Raw genomic sequence first — 18,798 nt, 5'->3', positions numbered from 1 at the left:
TGAATCCGTGTCTTATCTTTCCATACGCTGATTTTGAGGGGATGTGATTCAGCTGTGTTGTCTGAAGTGAAGGCGTTGTTCTAATACAAAGTTCTGTGGTTTTCATGCGAGGGAGTTTGCAAGACGTCGTGAAGTTTCAATAAGTCTGCAATCAGTACTAATTTTTGCGAATGATACCGTCTGGATCGTTTAATGTTTTCTATTATCATATGTTTCGGCTTCTGTCGTCATCGATACAAAAATTAGAACTCGTGAAGCAGAGTTCCATTTCAGTTTGCAGTAAAATATACACAGATCGACAAAAAAAAAAAAAAAAAAGACAACACAAAGAAGGAGTTGTGCGAGATAAACGAAAGTTGGTAGGCGTGTTTCTACACCTGAAAGATGTTGTGTGTTCAAATTTCGCACCAGTCGTGCAATAGCGGTGCTACTGGCGCCGTGCAGAGGATGCAAATCACGTTTCCTTTAAATACACGCTGTACCGGCCGTGAGCGTCAGTTGTCTTTGAGAACTGACACCGCAAACGCATCTTACAGTGTGTGGCGGGGTGTACATTGTGTACCAATGTGACTTCCCACTTTTCCTGTTCCAGTAGCGTGTGGTGCGTGGAAGAACGATTGCTGGTAGGCCTCCGTGTGTGATCGAATCTCTCTAAATTTACCTTCGTGGTCCTTTCGCGAGATATATAAGGGAAGAAGCAAAATGCTGGTCACTTTTGTAGGACCGAACCCTCTCGGAACTTTAACAGTAGTCATACGTGATGCAGAACGCCTCTCTCTCCGTGTCTGCCAACGGCGCTGCCTAACATCTCCGCCACACTTTCGTGCCTACTGAATGAATCTGTAACGAAACATGTGACTTTTATTTCTATCTTCTCTATTTCCTGGTCCGGATCCGATACTGAGGAGCAATTTTGAAGTATTGGTCGAACGAGTGTTTGGTAACCTACTTCCTTTGTTGATGGATTATACTTCCTGACAATTCTTCTAATGTATCTGTGAGATATCTGCGTTACTCGAGATTACGTTCTCGCGGTCGCTCCACTTCAGATCACTCCATATGAATAATAGTGTGGTGTCACCGCCAGACACCACACTTGCTAGGTGGTAGCTTAAATCGGCCGCGGTCCATTAGTACATGTCGGACCCGCGTGTCGCCACTGTCAGTGATCAGACCGAGCGCCACCACACGGCAGGTCTCGAGAGACGTACTAGCACTCGGCCCAGTTGTACGACGACTTTGCTAGCAACTACACTGACGAAGCCTTTCTCTCATTTGCCGAGAGACAGTTAGCATAGCCTTCAGCTAAGTCCATGGCTACGACCTAGCAAGGGGCCATTAGTTACTTCATGAATCTAAAGAGTCTCACTTGTATCATCAAGAATGCTGTATACAAATGATGGATTAAAGTTAAGTATTATAGCAGCTACGTACTTTTCTTTATAGCATTCATTACGTCTCCTGTTTCAGGCCTATCTCTAGCCTGCGTCAGTAACGCGTGCGTTTCGGCTGCTTCAGAGTGGCGTGGTTGTCTCACAACGCTACAACAAATAGTAGATGTTTTATGGAAGTAACTGTTTCAAGTTATTGTCCTGCAATTTTGTAATCATGCAATAAAGTGTCTTTCTGTCTACGTATTCGCAGTATGTTACATTTTTTTATGCTGAGAATCAATTGCCACTCACTGCACCAAGCGCTGATCTTGTGAAGATGCTCCTACGTTTCGCTACAGTTATCTAGCAATGCGACTTATCTATGTACAACAGCATCATCCGCCCCATGGAACTTCCGACGTTATCTACTTAGCCATTCATGTATATTGTGAAACGTAATGGTTCTGAAGAATTTTTTCATGCTGTGTTCTGTTTGCTGGAAACTCTTCAATCCAATCACACAAAGCAATCCGTCTTCAGGCCACAAGTGACCCATCGGGACCATCGGACCGCGGTGTCATCCTCAGCTGAGGATACGGCTAGGAGGGGTGTGTGGTCAGCGCGCCGCTCTCCCAGTCGTTATGATTGCTTCCTTTGACCGGAGCCGCTACTACTCGTCGAGTAGCTCCTCAATTGGCATCACGAGGCTGAGTGCACCCCGAAAAATGTGAACAGCGCATGGCAGCCCGGATGGTCACCCACCCAACTGTAGACCACGCCCGACTGCGCTTAACTCCGGTGATCTGCCGGGAACCGGTGTATCCACTGCGGCAAGGCCGTTGCCATTCCAATCACAAGCGGTCTGATATTCCACACGTCCAATTTTTTTTCGTTAGGCGGAAATCTGGGAATCTGCCTGGGGCGCTTGTATCTACTGTTTTCTGTGTCAAGTAGAACGCTAGGTCTAAAATTCATGCGTTCACAGCTAGGAGCACTTATTCATATTCGCTATTACGAAGCACATCTCCTCTACTGCGACCACTTTGCTATTACGACCTACAAAACTCAGTAAACAAATGATGACACGTTTCCCTGTTATTTCCACGGATACAGCAAGCAGAATTCATCTGTTAGTGTAGTTACTGTAACCTAAAATCATAGTACTGCGTAAGTGCCCAGCTTACATTAGTTGTAATGGGATCAGTTGGTGCTTTTATATGTTTGTGAAATTTTGTAGTTTTCTTTGCACTTACCAACAAAATGTTATTTGTCAGGGTAAATGTTAGGCATGATCTTCTCTTACGCTGTGGAAATGGAAGCAGCCGTCGAGCCCTTGTCCTTTACGTAAAAGAAGTATCAAATGTCCAGAACGCTGTGTATCACATGCGCAATTATTCAACAATATTTTCCAATAACTAGCAGTCTATGGCTGCATTGCGCCAACAGCAGTAGATCTAGCACCATTACTAACCCTATTGTGGAGACGTCACTACTGCAACGAGTGGACGAATACCCAGGACCTGGCGTAATTTAGCTTCAGCATCTATCGGGCTTAGCCGTCCTCCTGCCTCTCCAGTTCTGCATGAACAGTTTCTCTACTCACACCATGTACAGGGTGTCCGAGCCCTTTAGCCACAAGATGAGCCTGACAGAATGTAGTTCTGCCAGTAGCTGCTGTAAAGATGTGCTGTACATCCATTGTTCACAACGAATATACCGCTCACAGACGAGACTGCTTTCATGCCTGAGGGGATTGCCCAACATTCGTAACTCAAGTGCTTGTGCTGATGCACATCAGATACTAGTTGAATAAGCAAGGCATCGGCGCCTGTCTACACTTAATGCATGAGCAGTGAAATGAAACGACCGTATGGCATCGTTGGGCGGGAGGACCCGTCTGTGGAAGTTCGGCTGCCAAGTGCAAGACTTATTTCAGTAGACACCACATTCAGCGACTTGCGCACCGGTGATGAGGATGAAATGATGATAAGGACAACATGACACCAAGTCTCAGAGCGAAGAAAACCTCAAACCCGGCCGGGAATCGAACCCGGGCCCGCTTGCATGAGAGGCGAGCACATTACCACCTAGCTAAGCTGGCGGACTGATAAACTGACAGGACACACTACCAAACACGTTGACGGTTACAAGTTACCGAGTGGTTGTAATTAAACTGACGGTTTTCCAAGTGCTCAAGTGTACGTTGTATACGTCGCAGGGCGGTGAAACATCGTAGGTATGTTTATTAATCGGTACACTTGCACAGTAAACTGAGAAAAAAGTAGTTCAACATTCTGCCGCTAGGTGAAAATATGGCGCTGCATGTAGTCAGAATGTGAAATGTTGACTGTCTTGACGCCAGTATATTGTTTGTCGCTTCAGGACGCGTGATGACTTCTTTTTTGAAATGAATGTTGGTATAAAGATTGAAGCTTTTCGTGTGAAACGCAATGGCTATGGGGAAGAAAGACGACAGCAACAGCAGCGCTGCATTCTGGAAATATAGCCGACAGATTAAGCTGTACAGAGGTCCCATTTTAATAAATGAGCTAAACAATATGATCGAGAAGTTTGAAGAAACAGGTAAATTTGGTGGTGCAGCTGAGAGAGGGAGGCGGCCATTCCTAAGGCACTTGTTGATGAAGTTGGTGCAGCTACAGCTTACCAAGCAGCACACGCTTCAAATTCCGGAGCCACTGGACGAACTGTGTCCTAGGGATAGCCTCTATTCCTCGCAAACAGTTCATAAGATTTTTCATCACGTTTTACACTAGTATCCGTACAAGATTCTTTGCAAGAACATAACTGTGTCCGTCGGCTGCTGTGGCCGAGCGGTTGTAGCCGCTTCAGTCCGGAACGGCGCTGATGCTACGGTCGCAGGTTCAAATCCTGCCACGGGCATGGATGTGTGTGATATCCTTACGTTAGTTAGCTTTAAGTAGTTCTAAGTCTACGGGACTAATGACCTCAGATGTGAAGTCCCATAGTGCTTAGAGACATTTGAACCATATCTGTGTCCACACTACTACAATTCATTCAAGATGAGAAGACACCAATAGTCACTTGCCAGGTGAAAGTGTTTGCTTCGTGAAACCTTTGGTACTGACCGTATCATCTCCAGACCATTTCAAAATGTGTTACTTACCAGATCATCCAACATACATACATGTGGCTTCTGGTTGAGAGGATAACTGAAAGATCATCTGTATCAGAGATGTATCCGAACTCCTATGACGACATATCGTTCCGATTACACTGGATGTGTCAAGAGCAAACGTCAAACATACATTGTCACGAATGTAACATCGTACTTTGTCGGTAAACCACATTGAACGCATTTTGTAACCTGTTCAAAAATGGTTCATATGTCTCTGAGCACTATGGGACTTAACTTCTGACGTCATCAGTCCCCTACAACTTAGAACTACTTAAACCTAACTAACCTAAGGACATCACACACCGCTACGCCCGAGGCAGGATTCGAACCTGCGACCGTAGCGGTCGCGCGGTTCCAGACTGAAGCGCCTAGAACTGCTCGGCCACCCCGGCCGGCTTGTAACCCGTGACCTTATCCTAACAAATGTGCCAGAACCACCGTTATCAAGTGTGTGACCGGCACCCACAGTACATTCTGATAGCTTGCACCGCTATATTTTCAACTGCTGGCAGAATATGACACTATTGTTTTTTTTTCAGATTACGAGTGTACCAATTAATGAACGTACCTACAATGTGTCAGCGTCCTGCGATGCGTACAGCATTCGTAATACCGTCAGTTTAATTATAACCACCTGTATTTTCACTAACTGTAGAACGAGCAGCCTGTCCCGCTTGAATTACCATTCCAACAAGTGCAGCAGATGTGGTTTGTGTGTGATGGAAGAGCAGCCAGTGACTCCGAAATATCCAAGAACACCTCAGGCAGGCATTTAATGGACAGTGGATTAGTCGGTGATGTCCAGTGTGTTGATCGGTTTGTTCTCCCGATCTTGATTGTTGGGACACCGAAATATATTATGTATGCACTCCCTATTGATGACGTACAAACACTACAGAGGCGTGTCGTCAATGTCTGCCAGCGTATCCGTAACCAACCTAGAGTTTTTTCATAGAGTGCGTAATTCCATAAGATGTCGGACAGAATCATGCCTAATCTCAAATGGACATTAACGGAATACACCACTTTACCGAAGACTCACAAGAACATACCGTATGTAATAGCAAGCAGATTACATTAGAACCTTGGCTGTTTCGCATGACAGAGGAATGTGTTCTCATTGGTTTACTGCATCCTGCAGGCCGTCCGTAATAGCAAAGAGCTTGGAGTAGAAGAAATGTTTTTCACAGTAGTGGAGTTGAACAAGTGGTCATGGCTCTACAAGTTTTGCTTTTCGAAAACGTTTGTACTGGACATTTTTGTCTTGTTTTGGTCCATACTACCACCTATCAGAATATGAAATACCTCTTTTTAACACTTTATCTGCATTTGTCAGACTTCAAGACTTAACCACGAAGTTCAACCCTAGTGATTGTTGCAATTTATAGCCCTACTTTAAAAGCTTGTTTACTTCAGTTCTTGTTCTACCAGTGGCATCAGCGAAACGATGTAACTCGACTTACTAGTTAACACATACGATCAGGATTGACAGCATGGTGTAATTATTTCGATAATGTTATCTATTTGATAAAAGTACGCAACAGTGACCCAGACTAGTACTACCTCTGCGACGTTCTCCGAATTCTTTGTCGTAAAATATTATCTAGTGGTAGAAAGATGACTGACAGTACAAGTATCAATTAAATCTATTATAATCAAAACCATATATAAATTAAATTTTCGTTCAATTTCTGTGTAGTAAAAAGTCATCCTTTCCTTCTTTACCGTCATCTGGAGGCTTCACGCTCCTCGAAACCTCTCTGGAGATGTTAGCATCCCTTTTTGACATTTTTACTTCATAGAAATCGAAACGAAAATTTAGAACAACACTCTACGACTTATTGGTCATTAACTTCCAAAGTTATCCTTAGAACATAAAATGCAATACTGCGGCCGCATGTGATTGAAGTGACTACATTATACTTAAATTTTAATAGACATTTTCAAGAACGTACTCTTGATAACAATTCCAAGTGATATTATCGGTAAACATTGGTGAACACGGAATAGGAAAATTTTTGACGAAAGTGTGTAGTATGTTGGCCTACACGTATATTTAGTGCCATACTGTGATATTGAAATATACCTTACCGTGGATCTCTCAATAATCGAGATAAAAAAATCTCCTTCCAATATTCGGATGCCCTTTACATAAACCAGCGGTGCAATGAGGCACATTACTGATATGCAGAGCTAAATGGTGACATCAGTTTATATAAAAGCTTTTCGCTTAACAACAGGAGAAAATAAATTGAAACAATTGTAAAGAGAAACGTGACTGGGATTAAAATGAGAAAAAGAAACACAAAGTTACAGAACATCAATAAATAATCGTTTCTTTACCTTGTTGTTGTGGAGGAGACTGAATGAGAACAATATTTAATCTAACAATGAAGGCGTCCTGACTACGGAGAACGGTTCTTCGGGATTATTCACTGTGCCTGTCACAAATATTTGAGGTAAGGTAAGTGGAGAGAAAATGAGTATTTCAAGTGAGATATGACTACCATTATTTCGCCAGACAACTCGTCGCCTGCGTCCTATCACCAGTTTATTCAGCACTTTATTTCGTGTCGTGTAAATTGCAGCTGATGCGTGCATCACATCGCTGTCACATAAATGACTCGAAATTCCCGTAGAGCTGAAATGCGGTGCCTGTCTTTTTACTGCAGAAGTTGGAAAAATAGAGGAAGTTGTTAGTAGCGTCTGGAGGATGTCAAGTTTCAATTGCCTGATGCTCGTATCGTTCGAGCTTATAGGGCTCGGCGACTTTGAAGCATCCCCTTGAGCCATCGTAAATTTTCTGAATTAGTCTTCTCTAAAAGCTATTACAAAGTTTCTTTCGAGCGTCACACTCCTCGTTAAAGCATCCGTAAGTGCGACGCACATCGCAGCGAAATTCCAAAATAAGCTCCACTTCCCATCACATAAAACAAATTCTGTGTGTTTCAGGTAAGTATGTCATCTGTTTTAGCAGATGATCGTAAATGGCATGGGCAGTTAAAACAAAATAGCACCATTCATAAAGTACTGAATTAAATACAGGTATGTTCCGGTGTTTCATTTTTCAGCCACCAAATTAAAGGCCATAGCGACCACAGAGGCCAAGCAATAGTTATAAATAATCGGTGTACCAGCACGGTCGTAGCTGTCGCTGAGGGTAGTAAGTGACAGGTAATACGTTGTAAGATTAAACACACAATAACTGTAGAAGGAAGACAGCATGGACGAAAATGAGTCAATGACTCACATGGCACCGACTGACAAGTAGTCATGTCCTTTAGACATGGCTGGTATGAGCGCGAGACAGCTACCTAAATATCAAAACTGTTTCTGGACAGTAAACCCTTTATCTGAAAAGAAGTTTGTGTCGTTTCTTACGAAAGTCTGTCGCAAGTTACAGATTTGAGGATGAATGTGTCGATTTAGTAAATCATGTTGCGTCTTAATGGCGAGGAGAGATCTGAAGTGCAACAAGAGTACACTTGTTTGTTGAAGGCTAAGTAATGTTAACAGAAATAGCAGGACTATGTGGCCAACATCTCAGAACAAAAATTGTTCAAACTGGAAATGGACCTGTTTTATACGTATCCTCTGTCTTAAGGATATGGTGTGCACTCAGTTGGAATGAAGAGACCCATTTACGACTACATTGAGAGAACTATTTGCTACAGCAATTACAAGAGGAAGAACGAAGGGTTGAAAAGTGGACTCAAGTTCAGTACAAAATTCTTTTAAATCCACATTCGGCTGTCCGACTAAGGAATTCTAAGGATTACCAGATTCTCTCGAAGGAAATGCCGTATTGACTGCTTAGTCATGACTGGTTAGAGGTAACTGTGCTGTGAATTCGAGTAGTGTTCAAATCATTAACGAGAACGCATGAGTTAGTGGAAAACGAGTTGCATCCCAGTCAGATGCTATGTTGATCATCACATTGAGGATTTTCTCCGTGGACTGAACATACTACTGCCGTGAACCAGGTGAGGAAAGGTTTGACAAATCACCACCCGTGCACCAACAGCAGGAAACAGTGAAAAGATTGATAAATTCCTAGTCTGGAACCGCGCAGCCGCTACGGTCGCAGGTTCGAATCCTGCCTCGGGCATGGATGTGTGTGATGCCCTTAGGTTGGTTAGGTTTAAGTAGTTCTAAGTTCTAGGGGACTGCTGACCTCAGAAGTTAAGTCCTACAGTGCTCAGAGCCATTTGAACCAATTTTTTCGACTGTTGGTAATCTGACTGCAAAGTGGAAACACGAAAGAATAACTACAGCTAAACCAAGATCAGCAAACATCGTGTGTAGACGAATAGGGACTTCAACGCAGTCTGCGGTCCCCGTTTCCAGAGAAACCGGCGTACCTCAGAGCACTGTGATGAAATTTTACACTGAGGACCGTATTTTCGTGCATACAAAGTGAGTGGTGCAGGCTTTTCAACCAGATGATAGGCCCTAACGTGCTGAGTTTCTTATCAAACGATTCGATGCAAACGATGGTCATGCCAATGAAGTATGCCTTTCTGATGAAGCGACTTTCCATATCGCCACTAAAGTAAAAAGGTACAGTAATCAGATATGGGAATTTTAAAACTCACGCACCGTGATACAGCAGATACGGGTCAGCAAGAAAGAAGTGTGACTTAATTTACAACACAATCTTTTTACATCAACCCAGCTATACGACAGTCATTTGTCTGGAAATGTTGGAACATTACGTCGTACCTCAGCTAAAGGAATTTCAACCATGGGTAGTGTTTGAACAAGATGGTGAACTCCACACTGGGGTCTATATCTTCTCCAGTTCTTGGATGAAACCTTACTGGACAGATATATCCGTAGAGAAGGACGACCAAGTTCACCAGACAGAGCTCTCTTGACTTTTTATTGGGGTGTGGGTGGGGGGGGGGTGTTCACGTTGAGGAAATAGTGTTCAGTTCGCCAATTCCAAATGTGGAAGCTCTTGAAGTACAAATACGAGAGTCTGTAGACTGTCAGTAAGGGGAAGAGTTGTTGTTAAGGATATGGAGAGAAACGGAGTATCACCCATACGTCCTACGGGCAACAAACGGAGCACATGTGGAAGTATAGCCATAAATCGTTTGTGATGAAGGAAAGACTACATGCTCACTCTGGATAGATTAGATTAGATTAGATTTTCGTTCCATAGATCCGTGCTGAGGAGATCCTCGTGGATGTGGAACATCCACTCGAATTGTGCATTTGAGTATCTACTGGTGTGACCTCGAACTTACGCAAGAAAATATGCATAAGAAGACCACAGTGAGTGGTAATTACAGCAAGCAAAGCAGTGACGAAGCCAAGTCGACGTGGCTCCTATGTGGTGTGGATTAAGTAATGTCAGAGTATGAACATGTAGATTAATTTATAAGGAAACAGTGTTAGTTCACACGACTCGTGGTGGGTTATAAAAGTATAATTCGAATAATTTATGCATATGTAATGATGCTCATATATAAAGACAGATGTAATTAATACCCTGGGGAACGATAAGATTATTTGATAATGGGTGTTTAACTACGGTTCTAGCGTATATAAGAAAACAGAAAATTGAAATGGTCAGAGCTCATCCTAAGAGGAATATACATCTTACGCACTACATAGTATTCGATAGTATTCGGCATTGGAACAGTGGCAGGGCCTGAGGACGGCCAAGTGATTGGTTGTTCCGTTCTGGAGACTCCTTTTATAATTACAAGGGAAACCACGCAATAGGAAAAGGGTGGCAGATGTATCATTGAGTTTTCCATTTTGGGAAAGTTTTCCTTTTTCCAGTATGAGGTCCACCACCGATGGACTGTGCTGGGCAGAGTGCATCCTGGCAGTAACTGTAAGGAGTCACGTTACTGTACGCTCTGCGAGACGGGGAGTATTTGTGCTAACGTGGGGATGGCTGACGGCAACAAGTGATCATTTGCACTTTTCAAAAATGAAGATAACGACCGTGGATGCAAGACTTATTTCGACATTATTGGGCCTTGCAAATGTTGCACCATATTGTTCAAGTATGTTGATCAAGAGTAGCCATTATAGTATTTCGGTCTACCCCAGTTATTAGAGAGGTGAAGAATATGGAGGAGTGCCTTAGCACCACGTTATAGTCAGCACTTCATCAATCAAGGCAATCCACCAACCAGTGTGTAGAAGAGCCAGATGATATTAGTTCGGTAGGTGTTCGAGATGTGTGCTGATCCAAGACACCAACAGTCAAAATTAACAGACGTACATCGTTCAATAGCAACATTAGTGACACGCATGAAACAATGAGTTCAGGAACTGTTCTTAGATGAATGAACAAGTTTATGTTCCAAAATTCGTCCCTTCAGGTTTGGCGACCGTATGTAGCAACTAGTAAACAGTTTTACGTGTGTAATGTCCCGAACGTGAATCAGTATTGGTCCTTGCCTGGTGTTATGCGCTGAAAATAACATCCATGAGAACGATAGAAGGAAATAAGAAGTGAGGCTCGTAACATTGTTTCGCAACAACATTGTAGTGTGTCCAGTAAACGATTCGGACGAAGTAGGATCACCTAATTCATTTTAATGCAGCAACAACCACTATTAATGATGTTAAGAGTGTGCAGGTTACGAAAAACTGGTGTTCAAAGAGTTTTTACTGTTTATTTAGTTCAAGTCAAAAGTTATAAGTTTTGAAATACATTTTTAGACAATTCTGCAGCCATTTTTGTAAATTACACTACTCCGGGAAATACTGCAACCAGCCATAAGAGTCTGAGAAATGATTTTATGGTAGTTTCGTAGTCGGGCCCATCGTAAGACGGTAGCCTTTATTTGTTTGGATGTATTATATTTGGGCACTAAAATATGACGAAGTTTTCGTGATTGCATGTTTTATTAGTGGCTTTACATTTGTTTCACAAATCACAGCAAAGCTTGTAATTATGTTATTTACAAACCGTTTTACATCGTATATAAGCTCTATACGTTACACATACTTCATGAATAGCTCTCCTTTACGAATTGTAAGAGAGAAGTTTCATTCTCTTTTACGATCCATGCCGATCCATGAGCTAAACTAATTACAAGTCAGCAGATACATTTGTTTACGCTGGCTGCTAAATTCAAATGCCAAAGAACATAATATGTGTACAACACAAGAACAACTAGAATCAAGAAGTAAAATGCACCTCCAAAATTTCATACAACTCTATAATTTTCAAGTGATAGAAATATTAATTAATTGGAACAGAAAATATTTTTCATTGGCCATTAGACTAATAATTAAATGTGTAGATTCAGAACTATCTGCACTTCGAAGAAGCAAATTGGCAGTATCACCGAAGTATGTCATATCTGTACACACATTATTTTCTTTGGCGCATTAAATCAGCAGGCCATGTAAATAAATGTATCCCCCATCTTGTATTTTGTTTAGTTCATGGATCAGCTTGGGTAGGACTAAAAGTTTAAACCACTTTCTTATAACATCTAAAAGATGTTTTTCGAGAGGTAAGTACAATTTTCAGACAAGTTTGTTTGCGTGGCCATCCTCCGTAGCAAGCTCCGAAATATTTGTTTTATAAATAAAAAATCGTTTTATTGCTGCAGCTGTAACCTATTTCTCACAGATGCTTTTCGCCTTCTTTTACTGTAAGGAATCTTCAGTGCGATAGCTTTTTGGCATCTGCGTTTCCCCTCATATGGTCCCTTGGTCGCACCAGCACTTGATTTCCGTCACGTAAGCACATTTTTATATTGCTAACTTTATCTTTCACACTTTTCACCATGTTTACTCTTATTTTTGTGGTGCATTATTCCTCTTTTGCCACTAGTAATAGATATTTGTTCGAACAATGTGAGTTCATTATGTCTTTCCTTCTGTTTTTCTTTTTTTCGAAATAATACAAACAAGAGAAAACAAATAATATTGTTTGCATAATCACCAAAACTTCGTTACATTCTATGGGAGAACTGTTAAACCTTTATTAAACTATGTAATCTCAAAAACTTCGTTACACACTCAAGTGAGCACGCTGAAGTGCCGCAACACGACGTGGCATGGACTCGGCTAATGTCTGAAGTAGCGTTGGAGGGAACTCACACCATGACTCCTGCAGGCTTGTTCCTAAAACCATAATAATACCAGGGCGTGAAAGTCCCTTCTGATCAGCATATTGCAAGGCATCCCAGATATGCTCAGTAATGTTCATGTTTGGGAAGTGTGGTGGCCAGCGGAAATGTTTAAACCCAGAAGTGTGTTCCTGGAGCCACTCTGTAGCAATTCTGGACGTTTGGGGTGTCAGAATTGTCCTACTGGAATTGCTCAAATCTGTCGGAAAGCACAATGGACATGAATGGATACCCACACCATTACAGTCCTCTGCTGACATGCAGTGTCCATGGATTCATGAGATTATCTCCATACCCCTAAACGTCGATCCGTTCGATACAATTTGAAACGAGACTCGTCCAACCAGACAACATGCTTCCAGACATCAACAGTCCATTGTCGATGTTGACGGGTCCAGACGAGCCAATAAGATTTGTGTCGTGCAGCCATCGAGAGTGCAAGAATGGGCCTTTGGTTCCCAAAGCCGGAATCGATGACGTTTCGTTAAATGGTTCGCATGCTGACATTTGTTGATCGATCAAAACTGAAATCTGCACAATCTGGGGTTGCTCTTCAGTCGCGTTGAACGTTTCTCTTCAGTCATCGTTCGTCCCGTTCTTGCAGAATCTTTTTCCGGCTGCAGCGATATCGGAGATGTAATGTTTTACCGGATTACTGATATTCACGGTACACTGTTTTAACGGATTCCTGATATTCGAGGTGTACTCGTGAAATGGTCGCACGGGAAAATCCGTAATTCTTCGCTGCCTCGGTGATGCTGTGTCACATCGTCCATGCGCCGACTATAACACCACGTTTAATCTCGCTTAAATCTTGTTAACCTACCATTGTAGCAGCAGTAACCGATGTAAGAACTGCATCAGGTTCTGGCGGACTGATGGATGACCTTAGAAGTTAAGTCCCATAGTGCTCAGAGCCATTCTGATATAGACTCTGCGGACCGTAGCTCTGTGTTCTGCCTGTTTACATATCTCTGTATTTGAATACCCATGCCTCTACAAGCTTCTTTGACACTTCAGTGTATTTTAAGACACAAATGTACAACTTTCCAAGTAACTAACACTACAATCTGACGATGTGCTCAGCCCCGAAACTAGCAACGGTACAATACAATCATTTCTGAACAAATCTGTGGCTGGTTTCAGTATTCCCTGCAGTGTAACTTACTACAGATAAGTGAAGTAAAGTCAAGGTCACGCCGCTTTCCAGGCATCACCATAGACTCGTATCTTAAGACGATCATAGGTCACTGTATGTGACGAACTGGAGAGAGGGAGATAGGGTGGCCACACGCAGCCCTGTGCCCGCGGCAGCTGCTGCTAGCGCTGATCGCGCGACCCACCGTCTTGTCGCGCAGCATGGCGACGCGGCAGTCGAGCAGCGCGGTCCCGCCCAGCGGCACGGCCACGGCGCGCGGGCCCAGCGCGGCGCCGCCGTCCTCCAGCTCGAAGCGCGGCCCCCAGTGGTGCTCGTGGTGGTGGCGCGAGCCGTGGTGCCGCACCGGCGGCTCCCACCCACCTGCAACACGAGGCCCAACAGCCGGTCTTCACTGCACCGCAGGCCACTTCTCTCAGCGCATCTCTCTCACAGACTCACTACAGAAACTTTCTGCCACATTACATACACTGCTGGCCACCGTAAATGCAACACCCTGAAGGAAGCATCCGAATCAAGTGAAATTTACACCATGAGTTTGCAGCGATGAGATATGCAACTGATTAGAATTTCAGCGCAGACGCACATCACGCGCGCCTGTGGCGCCACCTCATAGCGCCATTTAAGGCTTGGCGATTTCGACGAGTGTACGTTCGGCACGTGTGTTTACCTTGTGGTTATTTCACACGACGATCAGTTATGCCTCGTAGACAACAGCGAACATCTTTTGATCAAGTATCCGAGTTCGACAGAGGAAGGATAGTGGCTTACCGAGATTGTGGATTATCATACAGAGAAATCGCTAGTCGTGTTGGACGAAACCAAACAACTGTAATGCGGATATGTGACCGTTGGATGTAGGAGGGTACGACGGACCGACGTGGTCGATCGCATTCACCTCGGTGCACCACTGCACGTGCTGATAGGCAAATTGTGCGCATTGCAGTGACGGATCGCTCAGTGACATCCCGAACCATAGCACAGCACATTGCGTCTGTAACGCATCATCCAGTGTCTGCGCGTACCATTCGACGCCGTTTACAGCAGAGTGGTCTGTCCGCAAGACGTCCATTGCTTCGTCTACCATTGACGCAGAACCACAGACGTCTCCGTCGCCAATGGTGTGATGACAGACGGATGTGGACGGCAGAATGGAATGGCGTTGTCTTTACTGACGAAGCACGCTTCTGACTGCAGCACCACGATGGTCGGATTCGAGTGTGGAGACACCGTGGAGAGAGGATGCTGGACAGCTGCATTATGCACCGCCACACTGGTCTTGCACCGGGTATTATGGTATGGGGCGGTATTGGATATTACTCTCGCACGACTCTGGTACGCATTGCCGGTACTTTAAATAGCCGGCGCTACATATCCGAGGTGCTGGAGCCAGTTGTCCTTCCTTACCTTCAGGGCTCGGCCATAGCCATATTTCAACAGGATAATGCGCGACCACACGTGGCACGCATTTTCCAAAGGTTCTTCGTCAATAACCAGATTGAATTGCTTCCTTGGCCGGCTCGCTCTCCGGATCTTCCGCCGATAGAAAACATGTGGTCCATGGTTGCTCAACGAGTGACCCAGATTACATCCCCAGCTGCCACACCAGATGATCTTTGGCAACGTGTGGAAGCTGCTTGGGCTGCTGTACCCCAGGAACACATCCAACGTCTCTTTGACTCAATGCCGAGACGTGTGGCAGCGGTGATCTCCAACAATGGCGGCTACTCTGGCTACTGATTCTGGCAGGAACCACATGTCACAGACGTCTGTAAACGTAATCACTTGATACTTGGTCAACATGTTATCTACAAAATAAATTTAGTTGTGCTACCTCTTGTCTTTCTTGGTGTTGCATTTACGGTGGCCAGCAGTGTATTATACTTGTTACTAACTGTGCTCGGCGACACAGTGCTCTGGCCTGGACTCGTTAAATAGAAAAGAAAGGAAAGAGCACACATTAGTGATACGTATGGGATTAGGATACGCGTTCTAATCCCCTTCTCCCCCTGTCTCTCTCCCTATCCTTTCCCCCCTTTCTTTTTCTGTCTCCTCCTCCTACCCCTCTCTCTGTCCATCACCTCCTCGCTCCCCTCTCACCTCTTCTCACTCTCCGCCCCCCCCCCCCAACCTCTCTTTCTCTTCATCTCCTCATGAACCCTCCCTCTCACTATATGTAGCACTGTACAGCGCCTCCTCTCCCCTTTCTATGTCCAGTTTCTCCACCCCACTCCCTCTCCATTTCATCCTATCCTCACTCTCTGTTCCTCTCCGTCGTTTCGGATTTTACATCAGTTTCCTCCCATCCCTCTAACCAAGTCCTCTTCCCCCTCTTTATATCACTGGGACTCGTTTAGTATTATTGTAACTTCAGATTACGTATCATGTATGAGGGTTGCCCAAGAAGTAAAGCATCACATTCTTTCCTCCTCCAAAAACAATGCTACAAATGCGAAACATTACATATATTTTAATTGTAGCCTCCTGAGTGAATGCGCCAAGTTTAGCTGCTTCCGACAGATAGCGTCGGAGCATGAAGTAGTGGGGAGATCGCGGATTTGGTACAATTTTGACATCAAACTGATAAGCAAATTAATTAAACTGATCAATTACTCACTCCACCCCCGTCCACCCCTGCCACAACAACGCCTCCCGCCCCATACAGGTAATATCACATGTTTTTCTCAGCCTGCCTGTATGCCCCAGTCCCTTCCACTTCACCTCCCCTCCCTTACCTCTTCCCCGCCCCCTACCTACCCTACTACCCTAATGGCAGAAATTTTGAATTTGGCTGTAACTTCGAATGTTGGTTGGAATTTCGAAATTTGGTGAGAATTTCTTTGTCTCAGAGCTGTGCTGATGTCTCAACCCACCTAGGAATTGGTGGGAAATTAAAATGGGCGGTGGCATTTCCAGAACTCAAACCCTGGTTTTCCTTGATGGAAAGTCCTAGTGCACCCCCTAACACAATCAAACCACCACAGGCGCTTGGAATTGGTGGGAAGTCAAAAATGGTGGTGCCCATTCTGGATCTCGAACTCTGATTGTACTGGATGGAAAGCCCAAGTGCTCTCTCTCCCCCCTCCACTCCCCCGCACACAAAACAAGGAAATTGTCAAGATGCTGGAGAGGAAAGTTAAGTTATTGTACATTATTTATTTTGATCGGGAAACTGAAGTAAAGATAGGCCCTAATTACATAATTAATCACAAAAATCAAGCCAAATTGCACAACTATATGCATAGCGCTACCCAAAGACGACATAAAGTCGCAATACTGAACAAAAACTGACGATGCCATGTAATTCATGTTATCCTGCTGGGGAAAATTTCGCAGTACCACTCAAAACTAGCGACAGACACAATCTCTACCCTACACCTAGAAGCCGGTGGGAGAAAGGCAGGGGCTTAAGGTACTTTTTGGAGGAACAATGTTAATCCGATAGGATGCAGGTGTTGGACAGAGAGGAGTTTTAAAAGTGCATACAGTATCTATAATTGTTTAACGACACAGGTCGCTACAGACAGACGCCTGCTCAAAACCCACGCCAGCTGTTGTGACCGAGCGGTTCAAGGTGCTTCAGTCTGGAACCACGCTGCTGCTAAGGTCGCAGGTTCGAATCCTGCCTCGGGCATGGATATGTGTGATGCCCTTACGTTAGTTATGTTTCAGTAGTTCTAAGTCCAGGGGACTGATGATCTCAGATGTTAAGTCCCATAGTGCTCAGAGCCATTTGAAGCATTTTTTTAAAACCCACCTACAGCCCAGGTAACAGATGCCATTACACAATAGCACAACTTATGGAAAAAATACTTCACAGATTTAATTACAATTTGAAATTTTTATGAAAAGAAACAACACTTTTAAGGTACGGGTCATTACCCAGCACATGTTCTAGGGAAAATCGTCGTCTGCAAAGGGGGCGGTAGTTGAACGTGAATTCTCCTTGATAGACGTCCAACAGCTGTACGAAAATGAAGGCCCCCTTCCTTCCTCCACCCACCCCCCTCCCATCCTCTACCTATGGGGGGGGGGGGCGGGCACAGGCTTCTTGAGCATCTCGCGCCACCGCTACCATCCCTCTAAGGCCACTGCCCGCACTTGGCTTTCCACCATCTGGTCGCCGCCTGAATGTGACGCTTCTGTACCAACACAAATAGCGTGTATAGTCAACTAATCGATAAGAAATCAAAGGACGCCCGCCTCAAGTGCAGCTTGTTCCTCTAAAATATAACAACAGAGTCCCCACACATCACCCCTGGGATAGCGAGCATCTGTGTCCGGCAACCACCACATCAGACGCGCCCCCATCCCTCTCGCCTGCAGCAGAAAGCCGTTCAGCCATGGAGCACGAATGTATTTGATGTCAACGCATCTATAATCAAGTATCTGTTAAAAAACGCTAAACACAATTTCGACGATGATAAATGTTCTATTTCCACGAAAATAAGCTTAGCCCATTTACCTTTAGCTTTATGAGCCAAATAGGTATAGCGTTTATGGTGAAGTGCATGATATATCTATGTCTCATTATTTTGAGACATCCAGCAAAGTGTACCGCCGCCGATTACAGATGATAAGCAGAGACATGTTCATCCTGTGTAAAATCAGGATAAATCTCCGACTTTTTTCCTGCGAAAACTACCAACTACAGCAGAGTGTCCTCGTTATTTCGAAACCGTCATCAGAGTAAGGAAAAAGCGATAATTTAAACTCCAAAGACAAAAAATAACAGTCTATATTAAGCAATTTCTTCCAGCTTGTTGAACACGTTACACGACCTGAGAGCGTCTTATGCATTCAGTAGCTCTAAATAAACTTTCGTGCACTTGATATAACATTAGAGACCACAATCTTTCATGTCGTTGGGTCACATGTCTGAAGAAACACAATCATTTTACATTCAACAACAAGAATCTATAAATCAAGAGAACATAGCTGTTTTGTACATCATGACACGTCCCCTCTTACCAATACGATGCTATATCATACTAGCATTTA

General features: G+C 44.0%; 1 protein-coding gene across 1 annotated transcript in view; it reads right to left on the bottom strand.

The window, feature by feature from the left end:
- LOC126198887 (zwei Ig domain protein zig-8-like) overlaps window positions 1-18,798 on the bottom strand; it is a 657,506-nt gene that overhangs the window by 102,762 nt on the left and 535,946 nt on the right. The window contains exon 4 of the mRNA XM_049935496.1: window positions 13,985-14,160. Coding sequence (XP_049791453.1) covers window positions 13,985-14,160 — 176 coding nt within the window. The remainder of the gene's footprint in view (window positions 1-13,984; window positions 14,161-18,798) is intronic.

The sequence above is a fragment of the Schistocerca nitens genome, chromosome 8 (genome assembly GCF_023898315.1).
Source record: "Schistocerca nitens isolate TAMUIC-IGC-003100 chromosome 8, iqSchNite1.1, whole genome shotgun sequence".
NCBI lineage: Eukaryota > Metazoa > Arthropoda > Insecta > Orthoptera > Acrididae > Schistocerca > Schistocerca nitens.
Note: the sequence above shows the minus strand (reverse complement) of the source record. Positions and strands in the feature narration are given on the sequence as shown.